The 18198-nt window shown below is 46.0% G+C and overlaps 1 protein-coding gene across 6 annotated transcripts in view; it reads right to left on the bottom strand.

Moving 5' to 3' along the window:
• Positions 1-18198, bottom strand: part of LOC106583170 (sodium channel protein type 8 subunit alpha) — a 118558-nt gene that overhangs the window by 35303 nt on the left and 65057 nt on the right. For 4 of the 6 annotated variants that reach the window (XM_045705343.1, XM_014167045.2, XM_045705344.1 and 1 more), the window contains 3 exons: positions 3926-4291; positions 2718-2853; positions 147-385 (listed from right to left, as the gene is read on the bottom strand). In XM_045705343.1, coding sequence (XP_045561299.1) covers positions 147-385; positions 2718-2853; positions 3926-4291 — 741 coding nt within the window. The remainder of the gene's footprint in view (positions 1-146; positions 386-2717; positions 2854-3925; positions 4292-18198) is intronic. The other 2 variants (XM_014167047.2, XM_014167048.2) reach the window with 1 other exon arrangement.

Genomic DNA, 18198 nt, shown 5'->3' with positions numbered 1-18198 from the left:
GGGGGGAAAGATACAGTGACAGAAACATGTGGAGCAGAGGCAGAGAAATAATTGGATAATGGGATGCGAGAAACATTCCAATCACACGTTGACACAATCTTGTGTTACTGTACACACTAAACACTGTCCACTTGACTGTTCCTCACCAGATTTCCCACTGACAGAGTCTCCTCAAAGCGAGGAGTCATGGGGTAGTGTTCCATGGCCATGAAGAGGGTGTTGAGGACAATACAGATGGTGACAGCCAGATCCACAAAGGGGTCCATAACGATCAGGTTGAGCACATGCTTGATCTTCAACCAGATAGGAAAGCAGTCCCACACACAGAACATGTTGGCAAACTTATACCACCATGACGGGCACGCCCTCTGAGAATCCTCTAGCTCTGTAGGGGGAAAATGGAGGGAGTGAAAAAACAGAGGTGGGCAGGGGAGAAAGGGGTAAACCGAGGGAAAGAGGGAGACAGAGGGAAAGAGGGAGAATGTGGTAAAGAGCGAATGAGAGGAAAAGTGAGAGGGGGGAGTGGGAGAGAGAGGAAAAGAGGGAGAATGTGGTAAAGAGCGAATGAGAGGAAAAGTGAGAGGGGGGAGTGGGAGAGAGAGGAAAAGAGGGAGAATGTGGTAAAGAGCGAATGAGAGGAAAAGTGAGAGGGGGGAGTGGGAGAGAGAGGAAAAGAGGGAGAGAGGAAGAGAGAAAAGAGAAGGAGAGAGCGTGAAAGAGAGGGAGATGGGGGGGGGGAAGAGTCACAAAAAAACTAAAACATTGCCATAACGCTCTAGGTTGTCTTGTGGTCAGGTCAGTATTGTATAACTGGTAAGGGGTTGAAAGGTGACATTTTGCAGGTCAAAAATGTTCCTTGAGGAACCCCTCTGAAAGTGTCTTTTGAGAAACCCCTTTGTAAAGGTTCAAACCGGAACCTTTTTGTGATGAAGAGGGTTCCATTTTCTACCTTTTTAATAATATAGTATAGAGGTGGCAGCTTATCAGATGAATGGGGAATGGCTTATTGGAGGTGTGGCTTTCAGATAGTTATTTTTTGGCCAATTCCTGTTCATCATTTTAAATTTGCACACTACAAATTTAAATGTTCTGTGAATATGTACACCACGGGTCAAAAGTTTTAGAACACCTACTCTTTCAAGGGGTTTACTATTTTCCACATTGTAGAATAATAGTGAAGACATCAAAACTATGGAATCTTGTAGTAACCAGAAAAGTGTTAAACAAATCAAAATATATTTTATATTTGCCATTCTTCAAATAGCCACCCATTGCCTTGAGGACAGCTTTGCACTGTCTTGGCATTCTCTCAACCATCTTCATGAGGTAGTCACCTGGAATGCATTTACCTTAACAGGTCTGCCTTCTTAAAAGTTAATTTGTGGAACTTCAAAGCTTCTTAATGCGTTTGAGCCAATCAGTTGTGTCGTGACAAGGTGGGGGGGGGTACAGAAGATAGCCTTATTTGGTAAAATACCAAGTCCATATTATGGCAAGAACAGCTCAAATAAGCAAAGAGAAATGACAGTCCATCATGACTTTAAGACAGGAAGGTCAGTCAGTCCGGAACATTTCAAGAAGAACTTTGAAAGTTTCTTCAAGTGCAGTTGCCAAAACCATCAAGCGCTATGATGAAAATGGCTCTCATGAGGACTGCCACAGGAATGGAAGACCCAGAGTTACCTCTGCTGCAGAGGATAAGTTCAGCCTCAGAAATTGCAGCCCAAATAAATGCTTCACAGAGTTCAAGTAACAGACACATCTCAACATCAACTGTTTAGAGGAGACTGTGTGAATCAGGCCTTCATGGTCAAATTGCTGCAAAGAAACCACTACTGAAGGACACCAATAATAAGAAGAGATTTGCTTGGGCCAAGAAACATGAGCAATGAACATTAGACCGGTGGAAATTTGTCCTTTCTTCTGGAGATCAAATTGGAGATTTTTGGTTCCAACCGCCGTGTCTTTGTGAGATGAGGTGTGGGTGAACGGATGATCTCTGCATGTGTATATCCCACCGTAAAGCATGGCGGAGGAGGTGTTATGGTGTGGGGGTGATTTATTTAGTGATCAAAACTGTCATTAAGTCAAAGGGTGGCTATTTGAAGAATCTGAAATATAAAATATATTTTGATTTGTTTAACACTTTTTTTTGGGTTACTACGTGATTTCATAGTTTTGATGTCTTCACTATTATTCTACAATGTAAAAAATGGTAAAAATAAAGAAAAACCCTTGAACGAGTAGGTGTTCTAAAACTTTTGACCGGTAGTGTAAGTATTTTACATATTCTTATATAATATTAACATTGTTGATTACATGAAGTTTCAGCTTGGGGTGGGGTTTTTGGACCTACTGGTGAAGTCACCACACGGTATAAATTTGCTCTCCTCTCTGCCAATAACAGCTAGTTTTCAGATTACACATCCCTCCCATTAGGCACCTCTCGCAGACCACTCCCAGACAGACCTAGCAAAAATGTTTCTTTAAAAAAATCACAGTAAGGTAGTTATTTGTTACCCAGAAATGAATTGATATATATATCAATTTAAAAAAGCTACATCGGACCTTTAACATATGATGAAAATACAGATGAACAGAAATTACATTTATTCTAACAGGTGGCCTAAAAAGATCTATCTGAAAGCCACGCCCCTACTTAGCCACACCTCCAGTCCAGGGTACCTAGTGTGTGAGAGAGTGTGTGAGTTCCGTACCCTCCAGTAGAGTGTGTGAGTGTGTATGTGTGGCCACGCTCATCACACTGTTGGCGCGGTCCTTGTTGCGGCCGAGCTGGTCCACAGAGACCATCAGGGAGCCTGAGTGTTTCTTCTTCCCCTCCACCTCTGTGGTCTGCGCTCAGGGAGACGACACACACACAAACACCCGTCAGAGGCCTTACATAGACACACATATCTTGAAACCAGTCCAATCACTATGCCTTTGTGTCTGACACACACACACACACACACACACACACACACACACACACACACACACACACACACACACACACACACACACACACACACACACACACACACACACACACACACACACACACACACACACAGAGACCAATACCTAATCCTATCCCACACACCAGACACGAAAACCCAATCCCATACAACAGACACTACAAAGTGCCGCTAACCCCCACCCCTTACAATATCATCCCATTCTATGTAAACCGTCTTATCCCACCCAAAACATATAGCAGTCGTATCCCCTTCCCAAACCTGCATGCAAGAGCATGCATGTATCCAATAAGAAAAGAGAAGTCAAGACAGCCACTGTACCATGCTACGTTTGGAGAGTAGGTAAAAAGGTAAAGCTTGGCTTGGATTGGACAGAAGTAATGGGAAGTCAAACTACCATGCTTGCTAGGATGAGGAAGAATGCTGTTGTTAGAAAAAGGTTACGTTTTTTTGTAGCTTGGGAGAGACAAAAGAGAGGTGGGGAAATGGTGGCAAAAGACAGACAGAATAAACTGGTTTTGAGGAGAGATTAAGAGATTAAGAGGGGAGAGAGTTTCCAGTAATGTTTGTTGTGGATGGGGCATGGCAACAGAGATACCTGTTTGTTAGATAGGTGCTAAGAGACACTGCGTACTTCTATGCAGGAGGCTTTGAAACGGGCTACTAGGCTAATAGAAAGGTTACTACAGTGTAATGGAAGCCAGGAATCTGTTGTTTTTCATTGGTGGAAGAGCGCGCCACTCAGAGCAGCTGAAGCGAAGGGGGCGCGGGGGGGGAGAGAAAATAAAGACTAGAGAATGGAGTGTGTGTAATAAGGCTGTGAGTGCTGAGCAAGTCTCGAGAAGGGAAAATCAAACAGAAGAGGAAGGAACCAGAAATTCAGAGACCAGAAGTGAGGAGGACAGAGAAGGGAAAGAGAGTGGAAACCAGACCAAAAACGTCCTTACACTGTCGTCAGTGGCTGCCTTATCTATTTTCACCTCAGGCAGAAGCCGTCCACCTGGCTGGTGAGCGATGAGCGACACCACGCCGTTGCAGTCCACCGTGCTGTTCCTCTTCCCTCCAGTGTGGGGCGCCAGTGGGCTGATGAGACGCGATGAGCCCTGGCTGTATCCGCTGTAGCTGCTGCGGCGGTAGGGGATGAACAGGGAGCCCCGGCGGTCCTCGCTCTCCTCCACCGTGCTGTGCTCATCGTCGGCAAACTCGTTCTCCGAGCCAACGTCCTTTGGAGGGCGGCCCTTGTTGAAGCTGAAGATGCTGCTACGGCTGTTGTGCCGCGACATGAATGGTGAGCCCGGGATGGAGAGGAGAGACTGGAGGAGGAAGAGGGAGAGGGAGAGGGGGGAAAGGGAGAGAGAGAAGAGAAATAAAGGAAGGGATGGACAGAGGTGAGGGGATGGAAAAGATTAAGACACAGAGAAACAAAGCACGAAAGAGAGACAGAGAAAGAAAGAGGGATGGGTGTGAGATAAGAAAAAGAGCAGGAGACAAAGAATGAGAAATGGAAAGAAAGATGAAAAGGTCAAATAGGATAAGAGGGGAAAAGAAGTAGCCACAGAAACAGAAATTAGAGATAATGGTTCATTCAGACATGTAAAGACACAGCAACTAAAGACCAGAAGATGGCCACTTTAGAAATCAGGCACACAAATGTACGCAACGGTCCGTTTTGCTTAGTAAACAGTTCTGACTGGGCCTCTCACAGGTAACTTTTTTTAAACCAGGGGGTAAGGGTGGCGATAGGCAGGGCAATGACAAAACACAGCTAGATTATTGCTTTCAGCAGGGCAGTGAAAGATTCATGAAAAGGGCTTATCAATAATGTAGTGGGGGCCTGTGAAAGCATGCCTCTCTCTACCCTTCCCTCACACCAAACAGGCCAAGACTGGTGTAATGTACAGTCACTGCTGCTACACTAAAACTACTCTCCTCTGCACTAGTGTTGAACAGAGGATGTGTCAGCACAATGCAACATCATGGACTCTCACCAGGACGGAGGGAAAGAAGAAACAGTGGGATAGAGGGAGAGGCCTTAGTAATTCTGTCACTCAGTAGCAATCGCTGTTACATTAATTTGAAACCTAACATTGATATGACATCATTAGTGAAGCTGTTAAGCTCAGAAATGTAACTCAATTTGATGTATATACCCTAAACAAACGTAGACATGAAGCCACCACAGATTGTTTTGGGGGATGGGGGGCTTGGCAGCAAAATGGCTGCTGACATTAACACTATTTTACAATTCAGACGGACTGCTTTGAAGAAAAGGCACCACATTTGTTGCAGAGCTAGGTTTATGGACCCTGAAAAGATGGCTGCTGACTTTAACGCTGCTTTGCAGTTCAGAATAACTATTTTGAGATAAAACACATTTGGCAGAGAGTTAGATCTATATATCCTGAAAATATTTTGATAGGGAGCCACCACAGATTTTGCCCCTGGGGGCCATGGCAGCCATATTTGAAAATGATTGCCTAGCAGTACCAATATTCTACAACCAAGGACTATTTTAAGAGAAAGGCTCCAAATTTGGCTCAGAGCTAGATTTATGGACCCTGAAAAGTCTAAGAAATGCAGCCACAGACTAGATGTTATACTGTATTATAGTTATAGTTTAGAGACCCTTGTGTACATCTCCCAACATTTTTTTTAAGTCAAAGAAGTATAGGCCATGACTTTTTCTAGATTGAAGGTTTGTAATTAAAATTGAACAGTCTGCAGCCACTTAGCAAGATGGCTGCCATACCTCCAGGAGCCAAGTCTGTGGTGGGGCACACCAGGAACATGGTTGCCTACACCTGTACTTCATAGTGAGGCGGTTAAGCTGATAAACAAAACACATTTTAGTTAATGATTTATCTCAAAATAGTTATTCTGAACTGCAAAGTAGTGTTACAGTCGGCAGCCAACTTTTCAGGGTCCATAAATCTAGCTCTGTGACAAATTTGGTGCCTTTAACTCAAAGCAGTCCTTCTGAATTGTAAAATAGTGTTACTGTCGGCGGCCATGTACATAAATCTACTTCTTTATCAAATGTGGTACTTTTAACAAAAAGTTAACAATTTATCAGCTGAACCGCTATGTAGTACAGGAGTAGGCAACTCTGTTCCTAGTGTGCCATGGGTACTGCAGGGCTTTGTTCCAACGAAGCACCCCAGCTGTCCAACTGAGATAATTGATTAGTTCAATGATTGCCTAAATTCAACACACCTGGTCTTCCAGGTCAGTTAAATAAAAAACATGAAGTGCCTGTGGCATTCCAGGACCAGGGTTGCCTACCCCTGATTTAGTGCAAGACGACAGAAGACAACTACTGAAAAGTGTATACTAGTAGTCAATAAATGTTTAATAATGGTGAATTAAACAATGGTGAATCAATGTCATCTGGCCTACAAATAAATATTGATAATAATGTACAGTGCATTTCATAAGTATTCAACCCCCTTGGATTTTTTTGTGGGATTTAATTGTGATGTTTTTGTCATTGATCTACACAAAATACTAAGATACATGGAATTGTTTTAAGAAGGTCAAACCAAGGATAATTTTGCTATTTGATAAGACCCCTTGAAGTATCCCCAAAATATATTCAAAACATTTTTGGGGGTGCCTTACTGCTATTTGCCCATACAAACTCATTGAATGACAGATTCAGTACGTGGAACAAAAATAACTAAAAGTTCTTAGTTCAGGAAACATTTTTTTTTTTTTACATGTATTTAACCCCTTATTTCTGTCACTAAACTCCATACATGTACACTTCCATAATTATTTTTTACTGGTACCGGGGGACATTCAGACGAGTCGTGTGAGGCCTTTACACAGAGGGGTCATATTAGTGTGTAGCCCAAACTGTTCGGACACTACAGACAGAAGTTGGCAGATCGGTAGTACCGGCTTCAGACGACTCCCAAGATGCTTATGGACCATCGTGTTCCTTAGGGTCTCAACTTTCCATAGAGGGGTCATAACAGACACTACAGAGAAGACCAATTTTCAGGATGGTCTGACAAACACCGCTCTAGCTTTCACCACAGATGCGGAAGTGTTACATAGGCGGATGCGGTTGATTGAGACGCATCTAGTGCAAAAATATCTCTAGCTTAAACTGATGGATTTTCAGATCAAATCTTATTAGTCGCATGTGCCGAATACAATGAATACCTGACAGTGAAACGCTAACTTACGAGCCCCTAACCAACAGTGCAGTTAAAAAAAAATATGGATAAGAATAAGAAATAAAAGTAACAAGTAATTAAAGAGCAGCAGTAAAATAACAATAGCAAGACTATATACAGGGGGGTACCGGTACAGAGTCAATGTGCGAGGGCACTGGTTAGTTGGGGTAATATGTACATGTAGGTAGAGTTATGACGATGCATAGATGATAACAACAGAGAAAAACAGTGGTGTAAAAGAGGGGGAGATGGTGGGGGGGCAATGCAAATAGTCTGGGTAGCCATTTGATTAGATGTTCAGGAGTCTTATGGCTTGGGGGTAGAAGCTGTGTAGAAGCCTCGTGGACCTAGACTTGGCGCTCCAGTACCGCTTGCCGTGCGGTAGTAGAGAGAACATTCTATGACTAGGGTGGCTGGAGTCTTTGATCATTTTTAGGGACTTCCTCTGACACCGCCTGGTATAGAGGTCCTGGATGGCAGGAAGCTTGGCCACAGTGATGTACTGGGCCGTACGCACTACCCTCTGTAGTGCCTTGTGGTCGGAGGCCGAGCAGTTGCCATACCAGGCAGTGATGCAACCAGTCAGAATGCTCTCGATGGTGCAGCTGTAAATCCTTTTGAGGATCTGAGGACCCATGCCAAATCTTTTCAGTCTCCTGAGGGGGAATAGGTTTTATCGGTCCCTGTTCACGACTGTCTTGGTGTGCTTGGACCATGTTAGTTTGTTGGTGATGTGGACACCAAGGAACTTGAAGCTCTCAACCTGCTCCACTACAGCCCCGTCGATGAGAATGGGGGCGTGCTCAGTCCTCTTTTTCCTGTAGTCCACAATCATCTCCTTTGTCTTGATCACGTTGAGGGAGAGGTTGTTGTCCTGGCACCACACTGCCAGGTCTCTGACCTCCCTATAGTCTGTCTCGTCATTGTCGGTGATCAGGCCTACCACTGTTGTGTCATCAGCAAACTTAATGATGGTGTTGGAGTTGTGCCTGGCTGTGCAGTCATGGGTGAACAGGGAGTACAGGAGGGGACTGAGCATGCATCCCTGAGGGGCCCCTGTGTTGAGGATCAGCGTGGCAGATGTTTTGTTACCTACCCTTACCACCTGGGGGCGGCCCGTCAGGAAGTACAGGATCCAATTGCAGAGGGAGGTGTTTAGTCCCAGGGTCCTTAGTTTATTGATGAGCTTTGAGGGCACTACGGTGTTGAACACTGAGCTGTAGTCAATGAATAGCATTCTCACATAGGTGTTATTTTTGTCCAGGTGAGAAAGGGCAGTGTGGAGTGCAATAGAGATTGCATCATCTGCGGCTCTGTTGGGGCAGTATGCAAATTGTATGCCTAGTATGGTAACTGCTCAGCATCTGACTGTAAGGCGCTACAGAGGGTAGTGCGTATGGCCCAGTACGTCACTGGGGCCAAGCTTCCTGACATCCAGGACCTTTTTACTAGGCGGTGTCAGAGGAAGGCCAAAAAAATTGTCAAAGACTCCAGTCACCCAAGTCATAGACTGTTCTCTCTGCTACCGCAAGGCAAGCGGAAATGGAGAGCCAAGTCTAGGTCCAAAAGGCTCCTGAACACTTCTACCCCCAAGCCATAAGACTGCTGAACAAGTAATCAAATGGCCACCGGACTATTTACATTGACACCCCCCCCCTTTGTTTTTACACTGCTGCTACTCGCTGCTACAAATTAACTCGGCTAACCTGTAACCCCGCACATTACCTTGGTATTACCCCCCCCCCCCCCCACCCGTATATAACCTTGTTATTGTTATGTCATTTTCTTGTGTTACTTTTTGGTTGATTTGATTTTTTTTCTCACTTTAGATTATTTAGTAAATATTGTATTAACTGCATTGTTGGTTAAGAGCTCGTAAGTAAGCATTTCACGGTAAGGTTGTATTCGGCGCATGTGACAAATACAATTTCATTTAATTTGAAGTATTGTTATGGTTAGCCTAAATAAGTTCAGGAGTCAAAATATGCTTAACATATTACATAATAATTCAGTCTGTGTGCAATAATCACTTTATTGGTCAATTGCACACAAGGTCCAGCCAAAATTTTACTCCCGCTTTTAACCCAACCCCTCCGAAAGACACCGATACAGATTTTAATATGCGTTAACCCTACACATACAATTATCTCAAAGGTCCCTCACTCGAGTAGTGTATTTCAAGTACAGATTCAACCACAAAGACCAGGGAGCTTTTCAAATGCCTTTCAAAGGGCACTTATTGGTATATGTGTAAAAATAACACTGAATATCCCTTTGAGCATGGTAAAGAAGGCGCGACAGTGCCTCTTCCCCCTCAGGAGGTTGAAAAAGTTTGGCATAGGCTCTCAAATCCTGAAAAGGTTCTACAGCTATACCATTGAGAGCATATTGACTGGCTGCATCACTGCTTGGTATGGCAATAGCACTGCTCTCGATCGCATGGCGTTACAGATGGTTGTGCGGACAGCCCAGTACATTAGTGGAGCTGAGCTCCCTGCCATCCAGAACCTCTATATCAGGCGGTGTGAAAAGAATGGCCAGAAAATCGTCAAAGACCCCAACCATCCAAGCCATAGACAAATAGTCTTGCTGCCACACGGCAAGAGGTACCGGTGCATCAAGTCTTGAATAGCTTCTATCCCTAAGCAATATGATAAATAGCAAACAAAATAGCTACGCAGACCGGGTTTACCTAGTATCTTTATTGACCTTTATTTCAGTATTTGCACTGTCTCTATGCACACTCACAGGGCCCTACACACTCCCACACACTCACTCCAACACACACACACACACAAACACTCACTCCATAATTTCTTCACTCACACATAATATGTACATACATTTATACTGACCCTACAAACTTGCACACCCACATGCAAGCTGCTGCTACTCTGTTTATCTTATATCCTGTTGCATAGTCACCTTACCCCTATAAATATCTACCTCCATCACTCCAGTGTCCCTGCACATGTAAATATGATATTGGAACTGACTTTCTAAATATTTCCTGTATATAGTATGCTTACTTACTTCATTGTGTATTTAATATTTTTCTTATTTCTCGTGTGTTTTTATGATTATTTGACAAGTGGAATCAGGTGTGCTTGTCCGGGATTTGTTATATTTCAGTCTTCTGTGATGTACAGTGCACTCGGAAAGTACTCAGACCCCTTGACTTTTTCCACATTTTGTTGCGTTATGATAAAGCAAAAACAGGTTTTTAGAATTTTTTGCAAATGTATTAAATATAAAACTGAAATATCACATTTACAATTGTATTCAGACCCTTAACTCAGTACTTTGTTGAAGCACCTTTGGCAGCAATTACAGCCTCGAGTCTTCTTGGGCATGACGCTACAAGCTTCTCACACCTGTATTTGGGGAGTTTCTCCCATTCTTCTCTGCAGATCTTCTCAAGCTCTGTCAGGTTGGACAGGGAGCGTCGCTGTACAGCTATTTTCAGGTCTTCCAGAGATGATTGATCAGGTTCAAGTCCGGGCTCTGGCTAAGCCACTCAAGGACATTGAAACTTGTCCCGACTTGTCCTAAAGTCACTCCTGCGTTGTCTTTTGGCTGTGTGCTTAGGGTCATTGTCCTGTTGAATGGTGAACCTTCGTCCCAGTCTGAGGTCCTCTGGAGCAGGTTTTCATCAAGGACCTTTCTGTACTTTGCGCAGCTCATCTTTGCCTTGATCCTGATTAGTCTCCCAGTCCCATCCACTGAAAAACATCCCCACAGCATGATGCTGCCACCACCATGCTTCACCGTAGGGATGGTGCCAGATTTCCTCCAGACGTGACGCTTGGCATTCAGGCCAAAGAGTTCAATCTTGGTTTCATCAGACCAGAGAATCTTGTTTCTCATGGTCTGAGAGTCCTTTAAGTGCCTTTTGGCAGACTCCAAGTGGTTTGTCATGTGCCTTTAACTGAGGAGTGGCTTCCGTCTGGCCACTCTACCATAAATGCCTGATTGGTGGAGTGCTGCAGAGATGGTTGTCCTTCTGGAAGGTTCTCCCATATCCACAGAGTAACTCTGGAGCTCCTGTCAGAGTGACCATCGGGTTCTTGGTTACCTCCCTGACCAAGGCCCTTCTCCCCAGATTGCTCAGTTTGGCCGGGCCGCCAGTACCAAGCGTCTTGGTGGTTCCAAACTGTTTTTATTTTTAATACATTTGCAAAAATGTCTAAAAAACTGTTTTCACTTTGTCAGTCTGGGGTATTGTGTGTAGATTGATGAGGGAAAAAAATCATGTAAAACATTTTAGAATAAGGCTGTAACGTAACAAAATGTGGAAAAAGGGAAGGGGTCTGAATACTTTCGATTGCACTGTATATAAATCTGGTACAGGTGTTTTTTTGTTGTTTGCCCATGACAATGTTTGTGAGGTGTATACTTTTGTTTCAAAGTAGATTTTTTTTAAGACTAACAAGAAACACTCTGTGACCCTGATTTAGCCCACTGCAGCAAAAGGTTAATGGCTGTAATGGGAAAAAACTGAGGATGGATCAACAACATTGTAGTTACTTCACAATATTAACCTAAATGACAGAGGGGAAAAAAAGGAATACTGTACATAATAAAACATATAGCAAGACATGCCTCCTGTTTGCAACAAGGCACTAAAGTAATACTACAAAAATGTGGCAAAGGAATGTCAATGGTGTGTGTACTGGGAGCGGAGTCAGGTGCAGGAGAGCAGAGAGTTGTGAACAGGCGCACACTTTATTTAGGCAGGAGAAACCAACAGACGTACACCACTGCGTCGAAAACCTCCAGCCAATATGCCAAAGTGCAAACGCGCAAACAGTCACAATAATATGTACAAGCAAATAAACATACCTCGTGAAATAAAACATGGAAAAAGCGCACACCAGAAATAGTGCGTCAAACATGACACGTAACACAAAACAATCTCACACAAAGACATGAGGGGGAATAAATACATGTAGTGGGGAATGAAAACCAGGTGTGCAGGGAACAAGACAAAAGAAATGGATAAATGAAAAATGGAGCGGCGATGGTTAGAAAGCCGGTGACGTCGACAGCCGAACGCCGCCCGGACAAGGAGAGGAGCCGACAAGTCGTGACAGTACCCCCCCCCCCTTGACACGCGGCTCCAGCGTTGCACCGACACAGGCCTCGGGGACAACCCAGAGGGCGAGGCGCAGGGCGATCCGGCAGGCGACGGTGGAACTCCCGCAGCAGTTCAGGGTCCAACACATCCGCCACCGAAACCCAGCACCTCTCTCCTCCGGACCGTACCCCTCCCACTCCACGAGGTACTGAAGGCCCCACGCCCGACGCCTCGAATCCAGTATGGAACGGACGGAGTACGCCGGGGCCCCCTCGATGTCCAGAGGGGGCGGAGGAACCTCCCGCACCTCAGACTCCTGGAGAGGACTAGCCATCACCGGCCTGAGGAGAGACACATGGAACGAGGTGTTAATATGGTAATCGGGGGGAAGCTGTAACCTGTAACATACCACGTTCACTCTCCTCAGGACTTTAAATGGCCCCACAAACCACGGGCCCAGCTTCCGGCAGGGCAGGCGGAAGGGCAGGCTTCGGGTCGAGAGCCAGACCCTGTCCCCCGGTGCGAACACCGGGGCCTCACTGCGGTGACGGTCCGCACTGATCTTTTTGGCGCAGCGCGGCCTGCTGGAGGTAACCATGGGTGTCTTCCCATGTCTCTGCCGTGTGCCTGAACCAATCATCCACAGCAGGAGCCTCGGTCTGACTGATGCCACGGTGCCAGAACCGGCTGGTACCCCAATACACACTGAAAGGGGGAGAGGTTAGTGGAGGAGTGGCGGAGCAAGTTCTGCGCCATCTCTGCTCAGGGCACGAACGCCGCCCACTCCCCCAGCAAGGTCCTGGCAATAGGACCACAGAAACCTGCCCCACATCCTGGTTCACTCTTTCCACCTGCCCATTACTCTCGAGGTGGAAACCTGAGGTGAGGCTGATCGAGACCCCCGGACGTTCCATGAACGCCCTCCAGACTCTCGAAGTGAACTGGGGACCTCGATCAGACACTATATCCTCAGGCACCCCGTAGTGCTGGAAGACGTGTGTAAATAGGGCCTCCGCAGTTTGTAGGGCCGTAGGGAGACCGGGCAGAGGGAGGAGACGACAGTACTTAGAGAAACGATCCACAACGACCAGGATTGTGGAGTTTCCCTGTGAGGGAGGAAGATCTGTTAGAAAATCCACCGACAGGTGTGACCAAGGCCGTTGTGGAAGAGCTAAGGGATGTAGCTTATCTCTGGGCAGGTGTCTAGGAGCCTTACCCCGGGCCCACACCAAGCAGGAGGAAACATAAACCCTCACGTCCCGAGCCAAGGTGGGCCACCAGTACTTCCCAGTCAGACAGCGCACCGTCCGACCAATCCCCGGATGACCAGAGGGTGATGTGTGGGCCCAATAGATCAACTGGTCACGGACAGCAGACAGAACGTACTGACGCCCGACGGGACACTGGAGTGGAGCGGGCTCTGTACACAACGCCTGCTCCATGTCCGCGTCCAGCTCCCACACGACCGGCACTATCAGGCAGGAGGCCAGGAGAATGGGAGTCTGATCCATGGGCCGCTCCTCTGTGTCATACAGCCGGGACAGTGCGTCTGCCTTCACATTCTGGGAACCTGGTCTGTAGGACAGGGTAAACACAAAATGGGTAAAGAACATGGCCCACCTTGCCTGACGAGGATTCAGTCTCCTAGCTGCCCGGATGTACTCCAGGTTGCGGTGGTCAGTCCAGATGAGGAAAGGGTGTTTAGCCCCCTCAATCCAATGTCTCCACGCCTTCAAAGCCTTAACCACAGCCAACAGCTTCCGGTCCCCCACATCATAGTTCCTCTCCGCCGGGCTGAGCTTCTTCAAGAAGAAAGCACGGAGCGGAGCGTCGGTGGCGTACCTGAGTGCTGAGAAAGCACGGCTCCTATCCCAGCCTCGGATGCGTCCACCTCCACTATGAACACCAAAGAGGGATCCGGATGGGCCAGCACGAGAGCCAAGGTAAACAGAGCTTTCAGGTGCCCAAAAGCCCTGTCCACCCCAACCGACCACTGCAGACGTACAGGACCCCCCCTTCAGCAGTGAGGTAATGGGAGCAGCCACCTGGCCATAACCCCGGATAAATCTCCGGTAGTGATTGGCAAACCCTAAAAATTGCGGCACCTCCTTTACCGTGGTGGGAGTCGGCCAATTACGCACGGCTGCAATGCGGTCACTCTCCATCTCCACCCCTGATGTGGAAATGCGATACCCTAGGAAGGAGACGGCCTGCTGAAAGAACAGGCATTTCTCAGCCTTGACGTACAGGTCATGCTCCAACAGTCGTCCAAGTACCTTGCGCACCAAGGACACATGCTCGGTGCGTGTAGCGGAGTATATTAGAATGTCATCGATATACACCACTACACCCTGCCCGTGCAGGTCCCTGAAAATCTCGTCTACAAAGGATTGGAAGACTGATAGAGTATTCATCAACCCGTACGGCATGACGAGGTACTCATAATGCCCTGAGGTGGTATTAAACGCCGTCTTCCACTCGTCTCCCTCCCAGGTACGCACCAGGTTGTACGCACTCCTGAGATCCACTTTAGTGAAGAAGCAAGCCCTGTGCATTAACTCAATCGCCGTGGCGATAAGAGGTAGCGGGTAACTGTACCTCACCGTGATTTGATTGAGACCTTGATAGTCAATGCACGGGCGCAGACCTCCATCCTTCTTCTTCACAAAAAAGAAACTCGAGGAGGCGGGTGAAGTGGAGGACTGAATGTACCCCTGACGCAGGGATTCAGAGACATATGTCTTCATAGCCGCCGTCTCCGCTTGCGACATGGGATACATGTGACTCCTGGGAGGTGCAGCGTCTAACAGGAGATTTAGCGCACAATCCCCCCTTCGATGGGGTGGTAATTGAGTCGCCTTCTTTTTACAGAAGGCGAGAGCCAAATCACCATATTCTGGGGGAATGCGCACGGTGGAGACCTGGTCTGGACTTTCCACCATGGTAGCACCAACGGAAACCCCTAAGCACCTCCCCAAGCACTCTCGCGGCCACCCCATGAGAGCCCTTTGTTGCCAGGAAATGGTGGGGTTATGACCAGCCAACCAGGGAAGGCCTAGTACCAAGGGAAACGCAGGAGAGTCAATGAGGAAGAGACTGATTCTCTCCTCGTGACCCCCCTGCATCTCCATGGCCAGGGAGATCGTGGCTTCCCTGATTAACCCGGACCCTAATGGTCGACTATCCAGAGTGTGTACCGGGAAAGGTCTAACCACAGGAATAATGGGGATCCCTAAACTAAGGGCGAACGTTCTGTCGATAAAGTTCCCAGCTGCGCCTGAAACGACGAGTGCCTTATGCTGGGAATGTGGGGAAAACAAACAGGTACAAACAGGTGGACAACAGAGGACTCTGGATGAGAGTGGTGCAGACTCACCTGGGGTGACGCCAGAGTGCCCTGCCTGCTGCCTCGACTCCCAGAGGGACCAACCCGGCACCGACTGGCAGTGTGCTCTCTGCGGCCACATATGGTGCACGTGAAGGCCCCTCCTCCAGCCTCCCTACGCTCAGCCCCTCCCAGCTCCATGGACACCGGAGCAGGGGTGCTGGAAGATGGAACCGACAGAGCCCCCTCCACGGGTGACCAGCAGGTTATCCAACCGGAGGGACAGATCCACCAGTTGGTCAAAAGTGATGGTGGCATCCCTGCAGGCCAACTACCGTCGGACGTCCTCGCGCAGGCTGCATCGGAGTGGTCGATGAGGGCCCCGTCTTTCCATCCTGCTCCGGCGGCCAAGGTCCAGAATTCCAGTGTGCTCCTCATCCCCTGCCTCAAATGGAAGAGCCATTCCCCCGCCGCTCTTCCTTCGGGTGGATGGTCGAAGACAGCCTCCAGCCAATATGCCAAAGTGCAAACGCGCAAACAGTCACAATAATATGTACAAGCAAATAAACATACCTCGTGAAATAAAACACGGAATAAACACACACCAGAAATAGTGAGTCAAACATGACACATAATCTCACACAAAGACATGAGGGGGAACAGAGGAATAAATACATGTAGTGTGATTGGGGAATGAAAGCCAGGTGTGCAGGGAACAAGACAAAACAAATGGATAAATGAAAAATGGAGCGGCGATGGCTAGAAAGCCGGTGACGTCGACCGCCGAACGAACAAAGAGAGGAGCCGACTTCGGAGGAAGTCGTGACAAGGAATTAACTTTTTGTCCTGAATACAAAGTATTATGTTTGGGGCAAATCCAGCAATGAGTAACACTCTCCATATTTTAAAGCATTTATTTTCTATTTATACTTTATTTAAACAGGGAGTCACACTGAGATTAAAAATCTATTTCACAAGAGAGCCCTGTATACATTACAATAAAAACAGAATAATAAAACATACACGTGTATAAAACAATATATAATTCAGCACACAATAACATAATAAACATATTTAATTAAAGCAATCACATTGAACTACATAGAGGGTCCTCAATCAATAATGTAAACTGCCTGAGTGGCACTAGCACATCTAACTGCAGTGAACGCCGCAGATTGTTCCACAAATTAGGGGCAGAAAAACAAAACGCAGATTTTCCCTAAATCTGTGGAGACTGAAGGGATCTCTAGTGTTATCCATTCCTGAAAACAGGTTTGGTAACTTGTTATTCTTAACTTAATGAAGTAATATATAAAGGAAGTTCCTGTAAGATTGCATTGTAAATAAATAAAAGAGAATGCAGTTTTCTTACAGACAGAGAGATCCAGCCCATATTTTTATCCAGACTACAATGAGTCCTAAAATTGTCCCCTGTGATAAAACGAATTGCGGAATGGTAGACTGCGTCCAAGGGTTTTAAAACAGAGGGTGCCGCATGCATGTAAACAATATCACCAAAATCCAATACAGGGAGAAGCGTTGTATGAACAATTTTTCTCCTATTTTCAATACTGAGGCATGATTTATTTAAATAAAAAATAAAAACTCTTGGATCTTAGCTTCTTGTCATCAATCCAGACTCCCAGGTACTTATATTGAGAAACAAGCTCAATTTGGGCTCCATTTGTAGCGCAAATATGCAGGTCCTCATGGTCAACATTTTGTGACCTAGAGAACAGCATAAGCTTGGTTTTACTTGTATTTAACACTAATTTAAGATCTGTAAGTGATTTCTGAATTGAATCAAAGTTCACGAGTGACCTGCTGCACTGTGGCGGCACAGGAATATAAAACTGCGTCATCTGCATAGAGATGAATGTTACAAGTATTAACAGTTTTTCCTATGTCATTAATATACAAGGTGAACCATAATGGACCCAAAAATCGAACCCTGAGGAACACCTTTTTGAATCTCAAGAAATTCTGATTAAATCCCATCGGTCAAGATGGTCTGAGTTCTGTCGCTAAAATAATTTTGAAACCATAAACAGGCTTTATATCCCAGACCTATTTTTGATATCATTCTGTTTTGCTGAAGAAGTTCAGTGTCGAACATCTTTGACAGGTCAATAAACAAGGCAGCAGGGCTCTTTTTAGCATCCAAGGCATTGACAAGATCATTAACAACTAGCATGGTTGCTGTGGTAGTACTATGCCGAGGCCTAAATCCTGATTGGTTTATATTAAAAATACAATTATCAGATAAAAAGCAACAAAGCTGTACATTAACCAAGGATTCAAGAATCTTAGCTAAACAAGGTAATCTTGAAATGGGGCGATAGTTGTCAAAATCACTTGTATCCCCACTCTTATGTGCTGCTGAGCCCAGCAATAAAGGGAGCTACACACTTAAATGATCAGCCCCTGTGTTTTTTTTGTCTAATGTTAGCAAAGCATCCAGGACTTCTTTATCAGTGAATTTCCAAAAAGAAAACTCCTGCCCAGCATTTTCAGTATCATTCAATAGATTTTCACCATCAACCTCCAAACTATTCTTTTCAAGAGCTGGCTTTGAAATACATTCAAATATATATCCTGCAGAGATAAATGGTGATTAAATGCATTAATGATATTTTG

This window comes from Salmo salar, chromosome ssa22 (genome assembly GCF_905237065.1).
Source record: "Salmo salar chromosome ssa22, Ssal_v3.1, whole genome shotgun sequence".
NCBI lineage: Eukaryota > Metazoa > Chordata > Actinopteri > Salmoniformes > Salmonidae > Salmo > Salmo salar.
This window is presented reverse-complemented; position numbering and strand designations above follow the sequence as displayed.